Genomic DNA, 25,407 nt, shown 5'->3' on the forward strand with positions numbered 1-25,407 from the left:
CCTCGCCTTGAAGTCCACAGCTGCCCCTCTGTTCAGCAGCAGCGTCGCTACATTGATGTTGCCATAGTGAGCCGCAATGTGCAGAGGAGTGAAGCCGCTCTGAGAGGGAGCAACAGACAGACAAACAGGTAGACAGAGAGGAGAGAAGAACAGAATCAGTTGAAGAGAGAACAAAAAGAAGCAAAGAGTGTGTCAAAGCACGATGAGCAAAGCATGATGGGACATTACATAGAGCAGCGGTTGGCCAAAAGCAGACTAAACAGCGCACAGCAGACAGGGCCTGAGCATGAGTGAGACATGCTTTGAGAAAAATGACAAAACAAATGTGTGCTGATTGTTCACATGTATATTCTAATGCAATCCAGTACAACAGCTCTGCCACATGTTCTACCTTCACAAAGCTTATAACATTCAGTTTGAGTTCACACTCAACAATAAACATATACCTCAATTCATTATTATCTTTGTAAAGGTAGAATTAATGGCTGAGCTGCTGTGTTGTATTGCATTAGATTAATAAAGTGACCACTCAGTGTATCACTCTACTTTTCTTGCGTAATAGTTTTGGCAAGCGCACCATAACTAAACACTGTTCAGGTTCAGAGTGGATAAAATCACATTATAAGCAAATAGAAGCACGATCAGCTCCTGTCAAATGAAAACCACAGAAATTGAAATACTGGGTGCCCAATTCAGTTTTTGTCTCAAAGAAATCACTCGTTTGGAATATGATTTCATCTGACAGGAAAAACGTTTATAAACCAGACATGCAGGTGAGCATGCGTCTCCATTAGTTAAAGGGGCTATTTGTAAGTTTTTCTCTGCCACCAAATGTGGTTTCTTGCTGGGAGCAGGTGGTGGTGATTGTTGACCAGAGCTTCGGCCGTTGTTGCGTTTACAAGATGAGAGGTTATAATACGTCCTCTGAGCAGCGCTACATCTTCAGGGGAGACTTGAGGCTACAGTGACTCAGTATCGGAAAGTGATGAGACGGGCAAGGGCTAGCTGGTTAGCATGCTAACTTCTGAAACAAGAGTTAACTGCAGCATTGCTTTCCACCACTAGAAACAGCTGTTGGTGAGTAAAGGAATGAAGTTTGATGCTGAACTTTTCCTCTGGACTCGTAAGTAAATAGCTGTTAATGCTAACGCTAGCTAAGTAGCAATAGCAAAATTTACAAATAGCACCTTTGAAGGCAATCTGGATTTACTGGGCTGCTTTGAAGAAAGCGTCAGTTTAAATATATAAACAAACCACTTTAAGACATGAAGCAGAACATGACGCTGTGAAAATGACTTGAATCTGACACACAAACAGTATTAGTGAGAATAATAAAATATTTGTTTTGGATAATGTTGGAAAGTTCAGTCTTAACTTTGTAGTAAATAGTATTATTTCAAAGGATAGTCAGCATAACTTCAGGTTCATGTTTGTTAAAAATGCAAATCAGTAAAATCTATTAGCATGCTAAAGCTAAACTGAAGTTGTAACTATCACTTCAGCTGGATGAGAGCCTTTGATAGACGGACGATCACATTGCACAGCCAAATTTAAATTCAGTTCATTCAGACCACAGCAATTGACAGCATTTACAACATTGAAATAAATGTAAAATTCAAGAGTGCGAACATCACAAGCAAACATCCAAGAAGTGCAAAGAACAAAAGCACTCTGTCTTGTTGATATACATGTGGCAGATATTATAGTAAGTGGAGGATGATCACATTACAGAAAGGTGCTGCTGTGGATGGAAAAGGGAAGTCGGCTGGGAGAGGGAGGATAAAAAAACCAAAAAAAAATGTGTAGTATATTCTGACAGACATTGACACAACCGCCAAAGACGAGACGGCTAGCTGATGCAAGTCCTGCTGTGAGTTTTTCATTTTTGAATATCTTTGTAACCCGGCACAGCTTGCAACATGTTTGCTGTTTTACATGTCAGCTGTTTAAACTGGTCAGTGAAAACATGATGCAGAGAAACACAAGAATGTTCTGAACCATTTACAGTAGATGACGACAAAAAACCTAGACGGTGAGGAGGTGAAGGATCTGGCGTTTACTGGCCAAACCAAAAAAAGAAAATCCCTTTAATATCCACTATTACAATATGTTAGTTCTTGTCCTTAGCTTTCTTGCTGAGAGTTAGACGATAAGATTAATATCAGCTTCATATCTGTGTATTAAATATGAAGCTTTTGTACAATTTAAAGAAACAAAGAGTTAATTAATGAGCTTTACAGGGGCTGATGGCTGGATTTTACGCCCTATTGACAAGCTTGGTTTGTTGTTCACGCTTTCCCCCATTCAACAATTGTGTACACTATGTGATGTACGTCTATGTTTTTTTTGTAGCAGGCCTTTATTTGGTTTATATCAAAGACAGGTTTTTATTTCCTGGTTAATGCAAACTCAAAAACTTGTTTACCTGCTGTCTTGAAAAAGTCAGTATTATGTCCATGTCCGTGTCCACAGCACTAACTCCTCACTCTGCTGCTCTCAGTGCTGCTTGCATTCATTAAATTGAGTCCTTTCATTTTTCCTGATCAATGTTAAGCTACTGTGAACGCTTTTCACATTAAAAGTATTCCAGGCTTGTGGTTATTGATAAGGCTTTAAAGTGAAAAATCCACAGGAAGGGTTCAGTTTCATTGATGGACCCTAATATCAGAAAAATGGAAAGATTTAATCTAATAAGTGGACAAAAGAGATTATTTCTGTTAAAAATAGAAACAGAGTTGCAAAGTTGTGTGTACAACGTGAGTGTTTATTGCACTGATGGGATTAATGCCGTGGAAATGCAATTTCACCCCCATCAATATTTTTTTTTACTTGGCCTGTAGTAGCGACTGGCCTTTATTTGTTCATGCTGGCCACAGGCCTCAGCTTTTACATGCGAGTTTATTGTACATCACTGAAAAAAAAAAAAAAACGCTGTCTGAAAACTAAATGGTTTCATAAGCTCTATGTACTGTGCATTTAAGGAAACTAAAATTCTGCTATTATTTATTACATTTCTGCCCCAGAGCAGCGAGACACTGCAAACACACGCAAAGCAAAGTTAAAATGCGATGCAGGATTAAAAACAGGCAGGTGAAGCGCTGTCAGCAGCAAAAGCATTCACGCCAGCGTTTAACATTCATGCCAGCAGACAAAAGGCTTTGGCTTTGAACTGGTGACCATGAGTGAACAATGAGAGGAGAGGAGAGGAGAGGAGAGGAGAGAAGAGAAGGGAAGAGAAGAGAAGAGAAGGGAAGAGAAGAGAAGAGAAGAGAAGAGAAGAGAAGAGAAGAGAAGAGAAGAGAAGAGAAGAGAAGAGAAGATGTACCTCTGTTGTTCTATTCACCATCATCTAGAAGGGAAAAGGGAAAACGGGGGGAGCGGTAGGGTAAGAAAAAAAGGAATGTATAGAGGGAGGAGGAGGAGGAGGAGGAAGAGGAGGAGAGAATGGGGTGGTTAGTGCACCACAACAACAACACCAACACCACGACTGCACCAAGCTGTAGGATGGGCATGTGAGAATGTGGCCGGAGATAATGAGAAGAACTGAAAGGCAACCACACAGAGGTGCACACAACTGGATGAGGGACTGAGGTTCTCCCCTATAGGCTGTTATTTGTTCTGCTAACCAACACAAGGAAAACACTGTTTCTCGCTCCAAGACTTTGAACATGAACATAATCTACATGCTTGTTTGTCCAGCATCTTTGCCGACTTAAATGCTTTCTCAATAGGAACTAACAAAAAACAACGTTCACAATAAAAACAAACACACAATGACAGAAAATGTCTATCCGTGTTATTCCTATCCCCATGATATATAATATCTTGAATATTGGGCACGACTTCCTGTGGTTCCTTTCACTGAACCGTTGACTATGGGAGTTAGCGTTGTGCTACAGGTGTATTACCTTTTCTGTTGGGGGGATTAGAAAAATCAAAGTCCTTTCAAATTGATTTCAGTCTGATAAAAAATAGCAATGCTGTATAATTTGCTCTATTATTAATATAACATGATCCTTACTTAAAATGACATTTACTTTTTCGTTATTAGAGACCTTGTACATCATACATATTTTATCTGCATCATCATTTAATAGAGCCATATGTAATATTTATTTCATTGATGTTTAATTCTAGTCTAATTTAAGAGATGATTGAGGCTAAAATATATAGATTTAATATTTTTTTACCCACAAAAGACGAGGTTGCAGCATTTTGCTCAGGCAGTTACTTCAGTTGTTAATAGCCTGAGAGACAAAACTGCAGCCAAAATAAATGTTTCAAATTACTCACCACTGTGAGTGTACAGTAATAACCGAAGGGGACTCAGGTGAGTGTATCAACATTTTTCATCCGTATTTGAGTTTAGAGTAAAAAAACAAACACATAACAAACAGCTAAACTCAGTTAGTACAAAGCTTAAATCATGAAGGTTTACACAGTTCACTGAACGAAGGTCCAAGTATCAAAGACACATCCTGTAATTTCACAAAGTTTAAAATCCCATCAGACATGATGAGTTAAATTACCAGGGACCAAAGGGAATATTTATCCCCCACCTCGTCCTGTAATGTTAATCCAGTCAGAATGGGGTTAAGATATTGTTTAGAGAGATTTAAGTGACTAAATCTAACTCAAAGTGTAAAAATGAAAGAGACAGAAACAGAATTTTACATAGTGTTAATTACACCCTTGGAAGTAGATGATGAGGGAACACAATGTGTCACACATTGGACAGGGTAATGTGATCATAACAAGTGACGTCGGATAAAGTCCTGTAGCATATCCAGCAACTTTACTGAATCTGGCCAGTGAAGCGAGTAACAGTTTAGGCTAATAAAATAAATAACTAAATAAATAAAGTCACCGCCCCCTCTCTTGTCTGTAGACGACAGATGAACATCATCTCCTTTTAAGGAAAAGTTTGACATTGTTGGAAATATTCTTATTTGCTTTCTGCTGAGAGTTAGTTGACGAAATGCCACGCTCACTAAACTAAAAATGAACCAGCAGCCAGTTAGCCTAGCTTAGCACAAAGACTGGAAACAGGGGGAAACTGCTAGCACGGCTCTGCCCATAGGTAACAACATCCACCTACCAGCATGTCCAAAGCTCTAAAATGAACATGTTCTATCTCACAATTTATTTCCACAAAATATCTAAGAAAAGGAAACAGACCTGAAGCAAACGGTGATTCAGTGAAAGGAAGAACTGAAAGTCACACTCATAATTCATGCAAGGCATCATGGGGCTAGAAATAAGGTGGAGAGAGTTTTAACCATGAAAAACATAAACAAAATCACTTCCTTTCTGACAGCAGGTCATGATGGGAACTGTAGTCCTGCCTATCATACAGAGCGTTACCTTTGACTCCACATCAGCGTTGTGGTCGTTCTGGAGGAGGAGGGCGGCGGCCTTGGTGTCATCTTTGCGTGCGGCGATGTGCAGCGCCGGGAGGCGGACCTTCCCCTTGGTGTCATTTTCCAGTAGGAGGGAAACCACCTGGTCATGGCCCTGCTGCAGCGCCACCGCCAGGGGAGTGAAACCATCCTGTGGACCAGCAGAAACAGTAACACACATCACTGACTGGCGGATATGATACAGTACAAATGGATCATGTGGAAACTTCATGTTTCCTGATATCAATAAAATCTTTACATAGTTTTTCTTTCCTTATAGGCCACAAAATGATAAAATGACGCTTTACATTGTTTGAAAGAGTGTAGTTGTCTGCACATTGCATGTAGCTACATGACTACTGGAAATAAATAAGGATTCATCACTGTTTTAGGTTGTCAACACTTGTAATAAAATCCATCTTTATTTATACTGTTTATTAAATATAAAAAATAATATATATATTCTGTTCTAATTTGTGTTAGCGTCTACATTTATTCTACAGACTGTAAATCGTACTGTGTTTCAAGTGAGTCTGAGCAGAAATAAAACAATAAAGAAAAGAAGAATAGATAGAACTTTATTGTCTAGGGCTGAAATTTGTCCTCAGATATAATAAATACAATTATAGTAAATTAACAAGACTAAGAGTGGTGCTTTGTTTTACAGCCAGCGAACACGCTATGTTCAGCAGGTAATGTTTACCATAGTCACTTAGTTTCATGTATTAGCGTGTTAATTCGTACTAAACACAATGTATAGTGGTATTTGTGTGACTGCTGTTTTCACTACAGCCTTCGTCCTGTGTAGGGCTACATTATACATTATAATCAGACAGCTGCCTTTGCTGTCTGCCTGTTAAGCAGAGGCTGGTCAGCAGCGGTGCCGAGCCTCCGGAGTAATCTTAATATTCCTTTCTCATATCCAAGCACTGCAATGTGTTTTTTTTTTACACAGCCAAGCACACTCACAGACAGACACACACTCCTGTCTCCTCCTCCTGTGATTTTAATACCAGCTGCAAGTTTCACACCAACAAGCACAGGGCAAAACTAATGGCCATTTGGAGATTAAGGCATTTTAGCTAATGTTCTAAAGATACTTGAAGTGCACGAGCAGCAGTTCAGAGTCTCACTCAAGGACAAATCGAAAGGAAATTTAGCTGCTAATGCGCACAAACCAAGATGCAGACCAGATGAAAGTGACTCTGCATTGGAGCTGCAACAGTCAATTAAATGATTAGTCATTTGCAGAAAACTGATCCGCAAACCATTTTGATAATCAAATCATTTTTTGAGAAAAAAACGCTAAACATCTGCTGGGTGCAGCTCCTCAAATGTGAGGATTGATGATTATCTGTGCTGTAGATGACAGTGACCTGAAGATCTGCAGACGTCACCTTGGGCTGTGGAGGTTATAACGTGTATAACAGCATTTTTTACCATCTTCTGACATTTTATTGATAAAACAAATAATCAATTAACCGAGAAAATAACCATAAGATCAATCCATATTAAAAATAACTGTTATCAAACAGCATACTAATGTAAAAGCATAGACATGTGGGATGGTGTGCACAAATGCACATGAACACACATACACACACACACTGATCCATCCATAAATGAGAAAACAAATCAGAGGCTACTAGCAGCAGTATCTATGAATCATCAAGGAGGAGGAAAGATTCCTTACAAGTAAAACAACACAGAGATTATATGTGTGTGTGTGTGTGTGTGTGTGTGTGTGTGTGTGTGTGTGTGTGTGTGTGTGTGTGCACAGGCATGTGTGTGTTTACACAGGACACCGACTGTCTGGATAAAACCAGCTCAGCATCAGTACGCCCACACATCAAAGCAGAACCTCCCCACAGAGTGCCTGCTCACACACAAAACTGTAATGGAGAGACAAACAAACAAACACACCCATGCTAACACACACGTCTTCATCTTACTATATTCGTGGGGACCTGTCATCGACAAAATGCATTCCATAGCCCCCTTCCCCTGTCCTGGACCATCACGACTGCATGCCTAACCCAGTTCTGAAGTCTTAACCCTCAAACAGCCCACAAAGCTGTCAGACCCAACACACACACATACACACACACACACACACACACACACACATGCAGACAGGCAGACAAACAGACAGACAGCAGTAAACAAAAAGGCAGTAGAAGGAGGCTGCTGATCTCAATCTACAAGCTTGAAGACTAACCATGACACAGCATATTGTTGCTGAAACTAGAACAAATTACAAACCTAAAAACTGCAGCAACAGGAGTCCATTAAAATGAATCAAATCAAGACAATAGCACAAAAGAAGCTGTGCATGATATGACGAGTTATCTGCATCCTAACGATGCAGTTAACATGCCACAACATGCCTCACAAAGTGAGAAGCAGCTTTAATACCAGTTTCAAGTCATATGAGACACTACTGAGGACAAACGTGGATTTACTGCAGAATCACTGCAGAGTGTTTTACACTTCCTGGCACTGCAGTGCATTGTGTAATCTATGTAATTTAATGCTCAAAAATACAATACATGCAATAACAAAAAGATCAAAAGCAGACATAAGATTAGTAAAACAAAGGCCTTGCTAGTCTATTCTGCCTCAAAATGGTTAAATATGAATTATTAAACACCGGGAGTTGCTTCAAACATGGATATATATTTCCCCACATGAATAATTCATTCTGTCTCCCACTGGAGGAGACTGCGAGGAGGAGGAGGAGGAAAGACGGAGGACGTGTGGAGAGGAGAAGGAGGCAGACAAAAGGAGGAATGATGGAGGAGGAAAAAGAAAAGAGACGAGAGGGAAGACGAGCAGGGAGAAGAGATGAGGTGGTGAAGTGAGGGGGAAGAAGAAGCAGTGCTGCGAAGGCGTTTGTGGATTGTCAAGGAGAGAGGTTTGTAAACACACACACACATACACACGGACACACACACACTGATAAACAAACTGAGATGGATGCGGCTTCAGCTGAATATTCAGAAAACACAGGCAGGTGCGTCATCACTGCCTCCATGTCCTTACAGCTGAGACGATCAGACACGTCACTAAACACAGTCAAACTAAAGCAGAATGATTTCTCTTAAAGGATGAGTCTGATGATGTGAAAATCATTTCAACAAAACTAACCCTAACCAAAACCAACAACGAACTCATGCTACTAACAATATACTGTCATTCCTCTGAGGCACAGAGCTCTAATATAAACATATGTATTAGCCTGATGCACTTCATCACCATGAACAAGAGCACTACAGTTTATTTTGATCCAATTCCACACACACTGTCCTGCTGCCTTAAATACATAGTAGAACAAATGCATGATTTATTCCCATTTGAGAGACATTTGCAAAATTTACAGTACACAGGAAACTACTGAGCCATTTTTATACATGAGGCCAATTTTAAAACATCTATGTCTCTTTGGGCCACTGGGCGTGGAAGTCAGACTCTATAAAGAGACAGACTAACACATGAGTTGTGGTCTTTTCATTGGATTTTTCATTGTAGCCAATAAGAAAAATGTATGAAAGTTTTCATCAAATAAAACGTTTTTTTAAATTTGTATTGAAGTGTCTGGCACACACCAATAATGTCAACTTTTTACTTTTTACACACATATTTTAGACTCAAAAATTAACAGGCTAAAGTTTGGTGGCTTCTTTTTTTAAAAGTTAGGATAAATAATTTGCTTGTGGGGTTGGATATAAAACCTCAGTATTTTATTTTATTTTATTTTATTTTTTTACATAATTCTGTTCATAGCAATGAGCATCATAAACTGTCCAGTGCTGCAAGTCGCAGTCAAATGTCCCATTCATCATCTTGGGATCCTGAATGACTAGCCCACTACAGCATACTTCATAGCTTCTTTTATGTTATGTATATGCTTAGATATTTTAAACGTATTTATTTGTTTATTAAACAGGAACCAATCAAATAAACATTGGTAAATACAAATAAGCAATGAAACTGGACATCTAGCTGAAGCTAATTTGCAGCTTCCTGTTCCTGGTCAGGCTTCTAAATCATGTGATACTGTGTCCCTGCTGTTTGTTCTCATCTTTGTCCTGTATCGTGTTTCAACATTTAATATTTAAGAAGTTTGTCTTATTTTGTTAAATAAAAAAGGGGAGAAATAACTTCATAGTTAAGTATCATAAATAGTCAGTATGATATTATTATATATATATATTGTCCATATAATCCAAATTTTTAAACCACACAAAAACCGCTTACAATTACACCACAGAGCACAGTACAGAGTTAAAATCTAACTGAACAGAACAGAAATTATAGTTTGCAGTAGTGAGAGGTGAGAGTAATCCAGCTGTACTGTAGAGTACTCTTTTTACTTCTGTTTTGATAGCACACACAAAACTTTATTGACCAAAATGAGGATGTGTTTGTCACACTTTAGTCTGGCAGCGGTGGCAGTCAGTTGGCCGCCTGCCGGTGCTCCTGCAGTTGATGGATCGCTCTGACACGCTCACAGCGTAGCACCCTGCTCACACCACAGACGACAGACCACTGTAACGTCACCGGTTCCTCCCTCTGCAGCTGAACACAGCCAAGGTCACTCTGAATGAACACATCGCTACACTGCTGACTCCCCTACCCCCCTTCACTCTTACCATAGTAAACAATGACTTCATACAGTATCTTATTCACTCTCCTAAATGAGCCACTGGTGGCAGGCACCTATTAACCATTTGAAACAAAGAATCTGCTGGTCATAATGCTGCAGTGTAATTACAGGGAGGCTAAATGAGGGCTGGGATGACGGGTAGCTATTAGAAGCTGTGAGGGGCTTGTGAGCATGTGCAGACAGGCGTTAAAGCGTATATGTACAGTATATTATCTGTTTGTGCTTGTGTGTGTGTTTGAGTGTATTTACCTCAGTGGCGATGCTCTGGCTGGAGCCGTTGTCCAATAGAAACTGCACCACCTCCAAGTGATTCTCCTGTGCCGCCATGTACAGCGGAGTGAAGCCATTCTGGAAAAGAAAGAAGAATAAAACACTGGATCAGATCTGCACTCTTCACTGTCATGTTTATGTTTTTCAAAGGACCAGACTAACTCAAATCATATTGCAATTATGTTTTGGCAGATATTGCAATTACAACTCTTTGTTCGGTCTCTTATCAAACACACATGTTCCTTTACGTCTGGAGAATATGATTTTTAGGACAGGAAGTCACTGCACCACCACAACGCTTATGGAGCTAACAATACACAACAATGTTATGGCACCTTTTAACTTTATCAAAAAAATTGCAGCTTCTGTGATTTGGATATTGTACTTGGCCATATTGCAATTTCGATTATATTTTGATTCATTGTGCAGCCCTAGACCAAACCGTCCAAACCTCTCCTCTCTGTTTTATTTATGCTATTCAAACATTAGATTGAACTAATGCACTTTCTATGAACAATAAGGCAAAACATACAGACGCAAAGTGAAGTAAAAAAAAAAAAAAATTATTAATAATAATAATAATAATAATAATAATAATAATAATATACGAGATCCTGCTGTAATAATTATGAGAACATGTTGTGGTGATTATCAATCATCACTATTTGAGAATATAGGGCTAACAACCAGCGCTGTATGTCCTGTATGTTGCTGGGAAATCAAAACCACTCTCTTCAAAGTGATACGATGATCTATCCCATTAATATCTCTGCTTGCATTAGGTCATTGCGGGCAGTCTTGAAAATCAATAAGCAGGACTGCTTCATGGCAATATTGGATTTACAGGGTTTTCACATTAATCTGATGAAAGTAGCTTGATTGGTCAGGTATTTAATTTACCGGGTCAGCCAAAGATAGACACCCCACCATCAGAGTTTTTTTTTTATCAATACATAGTTGCTTAATGGAATTTCAAGAAAATTTGCTTTGTCATGATATATTGGTAAGATTTTATCATCCTCTCCTACTTCAAGGCGGGGTGTTTGTTGTTTTTCTGACCTCTACAACTGAACATACTGTCACCTCTGTACATACCTCACACCTGATAACAGCACTGATAAAAGCTGATCTGGAGCTGGAGTTGAAGAGGAATATATGTGTGTCTCTTAGTGTGAGTGTGTGTGTGTGTGTGTGTGGGGGGGGACTGATCTCCATAGCAACACAAGAATCCAAAAATGACATCAGCATGCAAAAAATGTCCTCTTGCTCCTCCTGCACTCGTCTTTGTATTTATCGTTGTGCCGCTGCTCTAATACGTTTCACAGTCAAAATGCAGCTATGACCAAGGACACAGTGCAAGTTACAGCCATTCATGTGTTAATTCAATTACATGAAAGCATTGTAGTTAGTGGTACTGTTTGTACTGGACTGCATCATCTTCAGAGGTGTTTCTGATACTCTGTCCCCCTCATGTATGTACAAAAACTTCACTATTTATTCTCCACTAGTGAATTCTTTCTCATTTCCGACAATGTCAACAATAACTGAACATTATAAACACCATACAGATAAATGCTGTGTCAGAGTTGTTGTATAGGTGTAGCTGATAAGGTGCCCACTGAGCAGACTACTGGAGAAACACTTATTGTAACAACATTGTAAACACACTCCTCCTCTCAACATCGATACAGTGATCCAATAAAAAAGCTCTACCTTTACAAAGTTTACAATGTTATTTATTTATTTATTTATTGTCAGAAATGAGTGAATTCAATTATATGTTCACTACTGAGGTCATGGTTAAATGTGGTGTTGTACTGGTACTGTACTAATGTTTTTGTCTTCCCTATTTACAAACATGAGGAGGACAGAATATTAGAAACACATTGCGGTCATGCAGTCCACCTCTAACTATGACCACGCTGCTGAAACACAGAGTATAACATACAGTATAAGTGCATTAATGGCTCTATGACAGTGTCATTATATGCATCATAATAGTAGACTGTAGGGTAGAACAGCAGTAATGGATTGCATTAGATTGTACCTAATAAAGTACCACTGAATATATACAGTACATTCTATTGAAAACTTGTCAAGTGCAAGATATCAGCCGTCCCCGCTCTGTGCTTTCAATAGGCCACTCCACTCTAAATTATGCTTTAAAAAATAAATAAATAAAAATAAATAAATAAAACCTAATGATTCAGTTCAGCACTGAAGGTCATAGCCCCATCAATACCAAATTAATTTTCTTCCTCTTTACAGCTGCAGCCAAGATTTTAACACTGACTCTGTTACGGTTGCTGTGGTAACCAGGCCAGTGTGTGTGTGTGTATGTGTGTGTCTGAGTTTGTGTGTGTGTCGACAACTGAATGTGGGCCAGGCAACACTGCAGAGCTGCTGACACAGCACACACACACACACACACACACACACACACACACACACACACACACACACACAGATGGACACTGTGTATAGTAGTTGCGTAGACATTCATCTGCATGAATGCACACACTCAAACATGGATTTCCTGCAAAGATGATTTCACAATTCAACAGCTCTGTGTGCGTGTGCGTGTGTGTGTGTGTGTGTGTGCACGCGTGGGTGTGTGTGTGTGTGTTACCTGAGACTGTGCATTGACGTTGGCTCCGTGGGTGACGAGCTCCTTCACCACCTCCGACTGCCCGGCGAGAGAAGCTATGTGGAGCGCTGTGTTTCCTTTCTGTTGTGAAGTAACATGAAAAAACATTTTAATTCCTTTTATGTACTTGATGACTTTATCAGTAAAACAGTCCGTCTGTCAGTCTGACACTCTGACACTCTGTCTGTCTGGGTTTAGGTCTGAAAATGTTGCTTTTCTTCATCAGCTGCACAAAGGAAATGTTTTACATAATCTTATTTTCAGTTAGTTTAGGGTTTTACTTTCAGGCTGTACAGCACATCACGCCTCTAATTTATATCTTAATGACTTAAATCTGGTCTAGATGGCAGGAAGCATCAGTTTTAAATGTACTACAAATAAATTGCGATTCTAGCAAGACTAATACTTCCTCTGGTAAATGTTTGAATCATAAGGACTCCAAATCATTTTGATATTAATTTTTTTCCCTCCTCATTTTAAAACACTGCTGTCTTTATCTTAATGCCATGTTTTTAATGCGGCTGTGTGATGCCTGAACGTCTGCCCATGTTACTCAATTACATGTCTTTAGTGATAGGTTTCAATTCTTTCTTACCCTCAATTTCAGTGACAGTAAATAACAATTAAACATACATACAACAATCAATAATATAATAATATTAATAAAACTTATTAATAATAATAATAGTTAAGTTAACAAATGTATTCAAATGTAAATAGTTTTTTTAATTAGCTTTTATTGTTTTTTCAAGCTGATATCGAATCAATATGAATTTAAATCTACCTCTAAAGACAAAGTGCTGTGAATAGAGAGCTTTCAGACCCTGGAATGAAAATAAATCTTCGATGGTCGAGTCAAATCATCAGAAGAAAAACAAAAGGTGAAGCAGTACCCCCCCCCCCTGACACAGAGTGAGGATCAGTGACTGGTTGTTGGCTGCACACGTTCACAGCTCATTTGCGCTTTTGTCTAGCTGCTGATTGACCGAGCGAACATGCTGCCGCTCTGCCTGACTCACTGAACGCAGTCAGTCCACAAAACCAAAACGTGAGAGCACACTGACTGCGAAATATTGGCAACTCTCCTCAACGGAGAGGAGTTGATCTGACGATAAAGTCTGAACAGTTGCCAAACCTAGTGAGAAAGATGCTCTGTAAGCAACACCCTGCAGTCCTTTATGTCTGAGTCCGACCAGCATGAAGCATATGTGCAGTATTTTAAAATTATAGTTTATAAAACTGTCTGCCTTCGTATGGCGGTGACAGAGTGACGGAAAGAGAGAAGATAAAGAGGCGGAGACAGTGGTGGGGACATACAGAAAGAAAAAAAGTATAATGTAGACTATTAAAAAAGTGAGGTAAAGTTTGTATGAGGGTGAATCGCATGTACGGAGCCCGTCATGGAGACACCTGTTGTATGTGTGTCAGCTATAGGAAGCAGCAGCTGTTGCCTTGTTGTAATTCCTGCTGCCACTGGAACCTCCACATAAACACCTCCCCTCATTCCTCAGTCTGAACTGCTGTATCTCCTTTTCCTCTCGTGCTTCACCTCCTCTACTGCAGCTGCAACTCACTCCACTTGAACTTGCCTTTAGGCCGCATTGCAAGAGAACAGGAAAGCACAAATTCACGTAAAGATATGTAACTATACTGAATGTAATAATGAATAAATGGTTGACTGAACATAATTTACACTAATCCTCTCGTGGATGGAGTCAATGTGCAGCAGGAGTGCACAAACTTCCACTGCTGATTCCCTAATAATCTGTGTTCACTTGCACTTTAACCTGCATTCATGATTTACACTGATGTTGATATGGTGAACTTTTCTTACTAGTGCTGACTTAGTACGGTGCCCAAACTATTGCACATGCCACAATTACTGTTTATCTATTTTTATTTTTATTTATTTTTTTTTAGGTTCATGAAAACAGCGCATTAACATTTGAAAAAGGAACAGTTTTTAATGTTATTTAGGGCATTTTTTTTTTTTTTTTACTTCTATTTACTTTTAAAAAATATTCACCTAAATATGTGATTTGCCAAACTTTTGCATATAAGTGCAAAACCAGCTCACATAATTCAAATCCACCACCCAGCAAAGACACATTTATGTCTGGAAACACACAGGTTAGGTCCGTTCACTAAATCAGTTCACTCAGCCTCCCTGCTAACACACACACACACACGCACACACGGCCATTTATCTCCTTTACTGTTGCTTAAGCAATGTGACTTTGAGAAAGAGCTGATGCAGCAAACCACAGTGTGTGCGTGTTTGAATTCATGCATAGACCGAGTGTGTGTGTGTGTGTGTGTGTGTGTGTGCGCGTGTGTGTGTGTTTGTGTGACTCCTGGGTGGCACACACCTTGGTAGCTGCGTCCACATTGGCGCCCTGCTTGATGAGCTCAGCCACCACTTCCACATGGCCCTCCTTCGAGGCCAGATGGAGAGCGTTCAGACCATTCTGGACAGGGAGGGAGAGAGCGAGGGAGAGAGCGAGAGAGAGAGAGAGAAAGAGAGAGAGAGAGAGGGAAAGCACTTTTAAAATCAAGAGAAGGGGTGAGATTTAATCCTGTAGATACTGTACCCTTTCTTTAAATAGCCGAGGACTCGGTCTGAATGTTTTATACTCTTACTTAGTAACACTGAACGTTATCAGGTCTAAAAAAAACCAACACAAACAGAACTAACTTGGTAATGAAACTATTTATTTAAGTATTAAACCAAAGCCTCTCAATACTCGGTCAGGTTTCTTTAGCTTTTTACAAAACATATGCACTTTCCTAAAACGTTTTTTCGAGACTATTTTCTGCAGTGGATTGGCACAGATTAAGTTTATGTGGTTTTGAGTCAAAGTAAACTCCAAAAAAACTGTAACTACAGCGTGTGTGATCATGGTAATGAAGGTTCACATCACCCAATGCAACAGTGAGCTGTATCGCACCAAGGAGTGAAGAAGAGAAAGAAGTGTTTTTTTTTCATTGTTGACCAGAAGAAGAATACGGAATAGCCTTGTCCTTTAAAGTATTAAAAGGTTTCAACACCAAATAAACTTGGGAGACATCATGGCTGCTCACTCAGAAAAGTCAAATCAACCTGATGGTGCCACTAGTGGAAATGGAAAAGTCAATATATGATCATAGTGATTAAGACTCATCCTCCGTGGACCACGAATGTCTCTACAAAATTTAAAGGGAATCCGTCTAATAGTTGTTGAGATATTTCATTCTGGACTAAAAGTGGTGGCCTCTCTGACACTGTCATCCATTCAGCCATGCTGCTAGCATCATAAAATAATTCAGCCAGCCATAAAACTCCAGCTTTGGCTGAGCTTGGAGCTTCAACAAGGGCAATAGTGTAACAAGGAAGCAACTATATTTAGTCATATTCTGAGGATCTCTACAGACTTTACTGAGAGAGCACAAAACCAGATTACCATCACCGAGCGCAAGTCCAAATTATTCATCACTGTAAACCGAAACGCGAAAGCAGAGTTGGAATCGGAAGTATACTCTTGTTACCGAACTCACCTGATTGCAAATGTTGATGTCGACTCCATTCTTCAGGTAGTCCAGAGCTTTCTCTAGGTTCCCGGCCCGAGCTGCTCGCAGATAACAGGCGTTTACGTCCGTCTGCAGGAAAACACAGAGAGGAACAGGTTTGTTTATTTTCACCTGAATAACACAGCAACATGCAGATGAGAAACATTACTGCAGGTACATGAAAATGAAACCTGGTGGTCTTTAAAATGAATGAATATATAAAGAATATTTCCATATGTCATTAAAAACCTACAAAATATATTCCAAAACAGTGAAGCTTTGACTGCGTCTTTGTGCAAATAAGCATAGAGTTATTTAAAAACAGCAATTACATATTTTTAATAACTTCTTCCAGGCTATTTATTATTTTGGAAATACGGCGCCAATATTTGCAGCATTAGTCAGAAGCTATTATTTATGTGTCATAGCCTCCCTACGAGTCCCTGCAACCAGAGATAAGTTGAATAAATCCCTCAAGGCTTGTATGTTATTAGCTGAAGAAACAGGGTAAAGTTTGTTCGGGAAAGACCTTTGAGAGCTCACAGAAGCTGAATGAGAGCCAAAATAAAAAAAACAACAAAAAAAACACATTTCAAATAGGAGGTTTAAGGGTAAAAGAAAGTGAGAATACACTGTCTTCAACATGTCTGCCTGTTAAAACACTGAGCCAAGAGTAACCATCCTGCCAAATCCAAGCCCACAACCAAGGGATTTACTGTTCGATAAGGTTTCTCTGCTGTCAACATGTGATTTTATATATATATATATATATATACACAATGAGATCTCTGCATTAAGCTACAAGTCAGAAAGGCATCAGAATATTTAGAGGAAAATATAAAATGTAGCAAGAGCGAAGGTTTGGTTTCAGTGGAGGGTGGGTGGGAGCTATATTGTGGAAAATGATATTTGTCTTCAGCACACAACGTTATAGGATAAGTGTCAACACAAGAGGAAAAACATCGACAAATAACATAATTTAAAATACATAAATAAAGTAAAAATAAAGTGCAGTAACAGAAAATGAGAGAAGAGCTTAGTCATTTTCCTATATATGTTTTTTTTCAATTTGCATTAGTTACATTCAAAACAATCTAGCAAACAAAACCAGTAAACATCTGCCAACTTAGAATCATCTTTAGTTTCCTTGAGATGACAGATGATGTTGTATTAGTATCTTCACAACAAGGAGCTCAGACTCTATTAACCCTAACTAAAAACACACTCTCATTACAAGACTAAAGAAACCAGATAATATTCACATTTGAGAAGCTGAAACCAAAATTTTTATATATATAATTTATTAAAAACCAAGATTAACCAACAAACCATTTACCAAAACAATTGAAGATAAATTTTTCGATTCATTGTAAAATCTTCATCATTGTAAAAAAAAAAAAAAAGCTAGTCTCATCTGGACTATGGTGACTGGACAGTAAGAATTTAGTAAGAAAGTGAACCTGAAATAGAGTAATGAGGATGAACACACACGTCCACTCCTAACATCTCCTGCATGCACCGGCCTTCATGACTGAGTGTCTTTCTCAGGGGAGCAGCAGCAGCAGCAGCAGCAGCAACAGAGTCATTTTATAGTTAACCTGCAGTTTATCAAGCTGAGCTGAAGATTTTTGCAAGAGGGAACTAAATTTGCTGTGTGTGTGCATCCGTGTGAGGATCTCAGGGTGTGGCAGAGCGGCGTAGGAGTGGGTGCATGTAGGGGGGGTTTGTGTAGAAATTGAGCATCGGGAGGAGGATCGTTGAAGCAGAATGACGGACTGAAACGTGGAGAGGAACCAAAGGCTTGAAAAACACGGGGATGACGAACAGACAGGAAGGCAGGTAGTCGGTGTGTGTCTCCGATTTCATGATTGCCGTGCAGTGCTACAGTCTGCCTCACCCATGTGGTCAAACAGATAACCCACACAGGATTAACACTCAGCAATTACCCTGCAATTACCCTGTGCTAGAAAGAGCGCGCACACACACGCACACACCCACACAAAAGGCTCTAACAGGCCGACAGTGTAATATCAGAGGTAGTGTACTCTTAGTTCTGCATCTGGGCTCATTCAAAAACTCACTCTCACAAGCAAACTCTGTTTGATGCAGGATACTGAACAAACATTAACTTCATGAAATCCAGGACAAGTGAGTTCACCAGACTACAATCCTATTCAAGCATCACTGACAGAATTTATGTTCTTAGGGTCTACAAGTCGATGCCCATATCTACTACAAGGTCATTATTATTATTATTATCACCATCAAATGACCAGATAGTAATACAACTTTTATGCAAGACTACATAACTCTTGCTCAACATCAACCTCTGGGTCCACAAGTCAATATACAATATTTGTAAATGCTGAACGAAGAGTCCAAGGGTTTGTTTGGTTTTTTTGGCCCTGGATTTTGCCTCTTATACAAATTGCTGCACCTTCTCAGTGGAAGGTGTCGGGGCAAAATGCAAACACTACTCAGAGCTGAAAAATTCCTGAAAAAGTCCTCTGAATTTTTTTTTCTTAAAATAAATATATATATATATATATATATATATATATATATATATATATATATATATATATATATATATATATACATTCATAAAGGCAGTATTTTAGATTTACATTGGTCTCCAAAGCTATTAAAGCCTTCTGTGAAATGCTATCTACGGTAGCATATAAGTAGTAGTTAGTTATATTGTGTATGTATTCATTGACTTGAATTGAATTCAGTGGTTGTCATCTGTGGATCAGGTATTTGTTTATGCCTGAACTGAACGCTCCATGCTTCAAAGAAAAGAGGAGAGAAAACTAAGAGTAATTTATGCTTCTGTGGCATTTAACGACTCGTCTTGTGTAATATCGTGCTCGCCGCACCACAGCCTTTGTTATTGTAGACGGACTGTTGGCTAAAGCTGATCGCTGAGCTCATTTCCCACTCAGTGAAAGGATGTTATCGGAGTTCATCATCACACATACACAAACACACAGTGTGTTTCGAGTGTCAGCATCCAGTCAGCGGGGCAGGGAGTAGGGGGTTTACCGGACGCCGAGCTGGGTCATGTCACAGAGAAGACACACAGGCTGCTACAAACCTCTCAAATACAGTTTATTATTAACGGTACTGCTATTATCGGCGACACTATTTAGCATTTTAAAGCAATATAAAAACATAGTTTATAATTATAATGTAGTTGAAAAGGGGATATAATGGTTTAATCATGTATTTGTCAACAACTGTAACTCTTCCTGTGGGCACACGAGCGGAAGCTGCTGTATGAGTAGATAATGAATGATGAAATAATAAAATATAGATTTACTTGTATAAAACATCGTTATAGGAGAAGTTATAATTGTTGACAAATACTGTACATTAACAAACACTTAAAATGCTAACTGGCTAACATCTAGCCCCACCTTTTCAACTTATATTTGTTTACATTTTGCAAACTGGCACCATAATAAGTATTCCGAATTAGCTATTAACAGTTCCTGTTTGCAATGCACTCATGGATGTACAGTAATATATCAGTGGATTACTATGATACTGAAGACAATTTAAAAACATGATGACTCTCAGGTGAGTTTTGCAGTTTTACAGAATGTCTTTTCTCTGTGATTTCTAAGCATATTCTTGGAAGGAGATGACGATATCCTGGGAAGTGCAAATCACACTGGATCTAAAAATATGTGTTTCAAGTTACGACTGTCACTCCTTAAAGTACCTTAATTGCCTCCATGAGCTGTGTTAATGTAAATCCCCTCAAATTCAAGTTCCTTTTTCACAATAAAACGTCCAGTGAGAATTGTTCCTGCCACTGTTTTATACCCGAGAGGCAGTGTGCTGAGGAGGTTTTCTTTAAACCCTGAGAAGGGTTGTAAGGCACAATGCCAGGCCTTTTAAGTTAAACGTGGCTCCGGGCTTGGCTGCTCATAATTCAGGGCATTATCAGAATCTGCTGTTCAAAGCCTCACCCTCTTAGAAAGTGCTCTGGCCCAAGAGTGCAAAGACTATTTCCTAGTTTTGTAACCACAACTTTAGGTTTTCATTACATTACAGACAGAGCTGTCAATGTCTCTGTGTCTTTGTCAATCTTTGTAATTTGAAATGTTCATAAATAATTCCATGAGTCTTGGAAGGTAAGTTTCTGGCTGCGTTTACAATACAAATACAGAGATTGATGTCACAGCTATGGAGTGTGTTCAGCTACTGAAAGGAACAATGAAATCAAGGGAAGTGAAAACCTAAACGTTTGTACTGGATCCCTTTATACATGCAAGGAGGGTCATGGATCTTCAGTGCTTTACAACAGCACCGCCGTATTTACAGGCCTGTGTGGACGACTAAATGACTGACCGTGCACTGTTTGGTTTTGCCGCATAGTTTCAAAAAACAGTGAGAAAAGAAAACATTATGATATGAGCAGGTAAAGACAGCAAATGCTGCTTGATTGCTTGAGTGTAAGGAAGCTGTTGAGTAACAGCAGTTCATGTATGTGCACGCCATCAGCTTCCACTGTTTTCACTCTCTTGCCTCTCAGGTTGCTGAGCCACATGGGTGGGTGCGACCAGCAGGAATGCAGATGTCACTATTTCTGTGTCCACATTAGAGCTGAAGCACTCAATTAGATGAGCAACAGAAAATGTATCAGCAACCATGACTGATAACCAATAAATCCTTTAGGCCAAGTGAATCTTTCAAACATTCACGGGTTATAGCTTATTGCTTGCCAGCCACACAAGCCATTTGAGGACATTAAACTGGGTTTTGCACAAACTTCTGGTGTTTTTTGTAGACCAAGCAATTAAGCGATCAGTGAAGAAAATAATCTGAGGATTAATCAATAAGGAAAATAATCCTTAGTTGCAGCTCTAGTCCTAATAGCACATAGCAAAAAGGCTTTGGATCTGAAAATATGTGGAAAGGACTGGAGTTTGTAATAAAAAAAACCAACAAAAAACCCCCCAAAAAACCTCACAAATTCACATCTAAGGGAGTTTGATCATATTTCGTCTCCTGTAATCTGTTTAAAGATGGTTCAAAAAACACGGTCAGATCTGCATGAAATTTGGTGGACACGCAAGATTTTGGCCAACTAAAATTTTAATGATTTTGTTGGTAACAAAATGAACATAGATATTATATAAACTCCACATTCAACCTCAAACCGAAGTGTAATTTAAGTTAAAGGCAGCGGCATGGTGGAGGTCTCGTTTAGCGCCGGCTGAGTGTCACTCCAGTGTAACCTTTATTTATCCACGAGAGATATGCAAAGAATGCTACAGTCGCTCTTTTTCCACAACACGCTGCCTCACACACACACACACACACACACACACACACACACACACACACACACACACACACAGTCAGACACATTCCAGCATGGCAGCTGCCCCCTGCGACCGCCGACGACTCCAAGGGACCAGAGAGGGTTACTCAAACATTACAGCAGCTGAGTAATGTTCAACAGAAACACCCTTTTACTCAAAGACTTTTCAAAGCCCAACAATATTGTTGTTAACACAGTACATTAGATTTATTTGGTTTTCTTTGCAGCTCAGACAAATGTTGCAGAATCCCAGCTCATATCTTTAACGACCATTAAACTGCTGCTTGGGCTCTAATGATGAGCTAAGAAAGCACATTCTGCAGACAGTATATCACATATCACCAGGTTGAGGGAGACTTTTCCTTATTACTCATGAAGGGCTGCCTCACAAAGTGGATTTGAGAAAATTAACTAATTAAAAACGGTGATTTCTTTTCCTCTATTTTTGAATTTCTCAGCTCTTTTTGCCCTTTTATTCCCCTTTTCTACAAACACACAGAGCATGCGCCACTGTCCAAGGTCAGGTGCTTCCATTCACATCACTGCAACATGAAATTGTATCCACACAACACTGTATGCACAGGCTCTTTTGTTTATAATCTGCCAGAATTTATAAATGTACAATACACACAGTGACAGGGAAGCAGCTGGGAAATGAAAACACACACAGGCATATATACCCTCACACACACACACACACACACACACACACACACACACATATACACGCACACTGCAGCAGAGTGGTGCAGCAGAGGTGCCACTGCGACCCGTCCCATCCACGAGCCTATAACCTCACACCTCATCCGACAAAGTCCCGTCTCTGGACCGGTCACCGCCACAACATCACTAAGTCCTCACGGCTATAAATTCCCCAATCCTGTTAGCATTAATGCAGTGCAGCAGGAGAGAGGAGGTGAAGTCTGTTTACAGTCAGTGAGCTCAGTGACTTCAGAGTTAAAGTACAGTAAAGACTTACTTCTGCCAAATAGTCTGCTGCCTCCTCCACTGCCATGTTTCTCAGCCTGCAGCTCAAAGTGTGAAACCTGAGCACTCAATTACTGTAGCAGCTAGCCCTAGCCTGGCAGCTAGGGAGAGAGAGGGATGAGGGGCAAGAGAGGAGAGGGAGAGCAGAGGGGGAGGGACGGGTCTGTGTGAGAGGGAGGGAGGGTGAGGGAAAGAGTTGAAGACTGTGAGTGAAAGAGAGAGAGTGAGGGAGAGACAGAGAGAGAAAGAGAGAGAGATAGGGGCATTATGTCACAGCTAAAAATACCTGGGTCTCAGTGAGAAAGTCCAGAGCATGGAAGAGGAGGAGGAGGAGGATGGGAGAGAATGAGGGGGGGGCAGAAGAGTTCCGGCGTTAATCTCAAACCAACTCTCACTGGAACAACACGGGATCAGAGGACAATGAGAGTGTGAGTGTGTGTGAGTGTGTGCGAGTGTGTGCGAGTGTGCGCACAAACCGACGGCCACTTGTTAAAAACAGAATATGAAAATGAAAAATTTCTTCCATGTTTATGCAACTTTATCTTATTTGAAGGGGATATATTAGGACTTTTTACTCAATTACATTTTATCTGACAGCTGAAGTTACTGGTTACTTTACAGAGTATGATTTTACCAATTAATACATTTGATCACCTGATAATTTAGCCTATAAATCCAAAGTAAGTGTTTACTGAAGCAGAGTTCTACACGACTACATTGAAACAGGTTGCTACAAACAAACTAGAGATTAGCTGTCATTACATATTTAAAACCACTGCCAGAAGTAGCTTCATTTCTTTATCTCTTTATTTGGATCCCCATCAGCTTGCACAGCAGCGGTTGCTTGTCTTCCACTGTATAGATTAGCTTGCTAATATACGCCCCCTTTAGAGTGACGAGAAAATGGGATTACACGTAAAAAAGCTGACACATCTGACCTGAAACTTGATTAATTTTAATTTATTAATTATGCCAATAACCACTGATTAAATGAGTAAATGATGTGGGTTAGGTTAGAATCATTGGATATTTCCCTCTCATTCTTAACTATGTGACCACTACTAACTGTGAAACACACATTTTTCCCTGTATGCAGACATAATACCTACATTTACAACAGATATATCGTGTGAACATCTAAAACCGTCATTTTTCAAAGTTGTATTAGCTTGCGATGCTGCAGTGACTTCTTGTTTACATAGTTCACTGCTGTGGACAGCACTCTAGTTTCATAGCAACTGATTTACACATGACTAACGTCTTTATTAGCAAAGACATTAAAAGTTTTAAAGGTGCAACCTGATTCAGTAAATCACTAGGCCTTTGGGTAATAAGACTCAGTGTTCAAACTTTTGGATTTAAAGATTTATGAAAAGCTGCTGCAACCAACCAATGCAGTGGTTTCCAACTGACAAAAAAAGCAGCAGGTTGTTTAGGTTATTTGTCGCGTTTCAGATGTCTACAAGTTGTTAACAGTTCTACCAAAAAGACATTTTTCTCTTAAGCCTCAAAGATGTGTACGATGCTCAAACATCTCAAACTCTTATTAAAATGATTATTATTATTAATAAAAATGAATACAGATTAGTGTTGCAGAACTTACCTCGCAACCCCCAAGGTTTATATATGTATTTATTGTTATTAAAACAATTTACATGTTAAAATAAATGTCAACAAGTCAGACCTGGTCTTGATCACTATTAAAAATTTAATAATGTCAAGTATAATAATATACCAGCACAGGGGCCATTTTCTGCCGAACCAGCGCTTTTAATTTCAATACTTTAATAAACATATTCTAGTATAATTTTGAATGAAGGACTTTTACTTGTAATAGACAATTTCATTGCAGTAAAAAAATAAAAAAAAATCTGACCAGTTCAAAGAGCGAAACATGAACATATCTGCATAGCTTCACTGCACTTATAAAATAAAAAAAAAAAAGAATAATAATAATTGAAAATAATCATTAGTTTCGTCTTAAAATGCAAAACATATATCCAGCTGTGGGTGCACGACACGTGCTTTAGGCCTGTCTGACTTACCATATCTACCTCCATTGAGCTCAGCGGGTGGTCGCATGGCAAACACAGACGCCACTGCACCAAAAACAATCTCCAGCAGGAAAGGACTTCCTCCTAATCTGCTCTGTGGACGCACTAATGTAACCACGCCATACTGTGGAAGACAATATGATCAACCTGTTCTCGTCAGGTTTCTCTCTTCATCGCAGAGACAATTAGCTACTTAAACTAGCCTGAGTTATTCAGACAGACACGAGGCTTCGGGGCCCGGAGCCCGGCAGACAGATTAGCAGGATTTGGACGGTTCCTCAGGTATTAAAGAGGCAGATAGCAGAGGTTAACTTGTCAGTCAGAATCTAACCAATAAGAGTCCCACCTCAGTGGTGAGCTGGTCAAAGCTGAGTTTTCAGCTTGTTCAGCTGCCTCAAAGTGACCAATAAAAATCAATTAATGCAGCTTTGAGTATAACATAACCACAGCAGTGGTTCATCAGAAAACATGAGGGCTAAAACAACACAACGATCAGTCAATTA

The 25,407-nt window shown here is 39.5% G+C and overlaps 1 protein-coding gene across 5 annotated transcripts in view; it reads right to left on the minus strand.

Annotated features, from left to right (window-relative positions):
• LOC111656169 (ankyrin-3-like) overlaps positions 1 to 25,407 on the minus strand; it is a 115,271-nt gene that overhangs the window by 68,181 nt on the left and 21,683 nt on the right. For 3 of the 5 annotated variants that reach the window (XM_087174384.1, XM_087174380.1, XM_087174381.1), the window contains exons 2-8: positions 16,517 to 16,618; positions 15,352 to 15,450; positions 12,965 to 13,063; positions 10,315 to 10,413; positions 5,365 to 5,550; positions 3,326 to 3,349; positions 1 to 99 (exon numbers count right to left, since the gene is read on the minus strand). In XM_087174384.1, coding sequence (XP_087030510.1) covers positions 1 to 99; positions 3,326 to 3,349; positions 5,365 to 5,550; positions 10,315 to 10,413; positions 12,965 to 13,063; positions 15,352 to 15,450; positions 16,517 to 16,618 — 708 coding nt within the window. Of the gene's footprint in view, positions 100 to 3,325; positions 3,350 to 5,364; positions 5,551 to 10,314; positions 10,414 to 12,964; positions 13,064 to 15,351; positions 15,451 to 16,516; positions 16,619 to 25,407 lie in introns of those variants that run through there. The other 2 variants (XM_087174383.1, XM_087174382.1) reach the window with 1 other exon arrangement.

This window comes from Seriola lalandi, unplaced genomic scaffold (genome assembly GCF_002814215.2).
Source record: "Seriola lalandi dorsalis isolate HSWRI2012SDOR001 ecotype SW California unplaced genomic scaffold, Sedor1 jcf7180002054346, whole genome shotgun sequence".
Taxonomy (NCBI): Eukaryota; Metazoa; Chordata; class Actinopteri; order Carangiformes; family Carangidae; genus Seriola; species Seriola lalandi.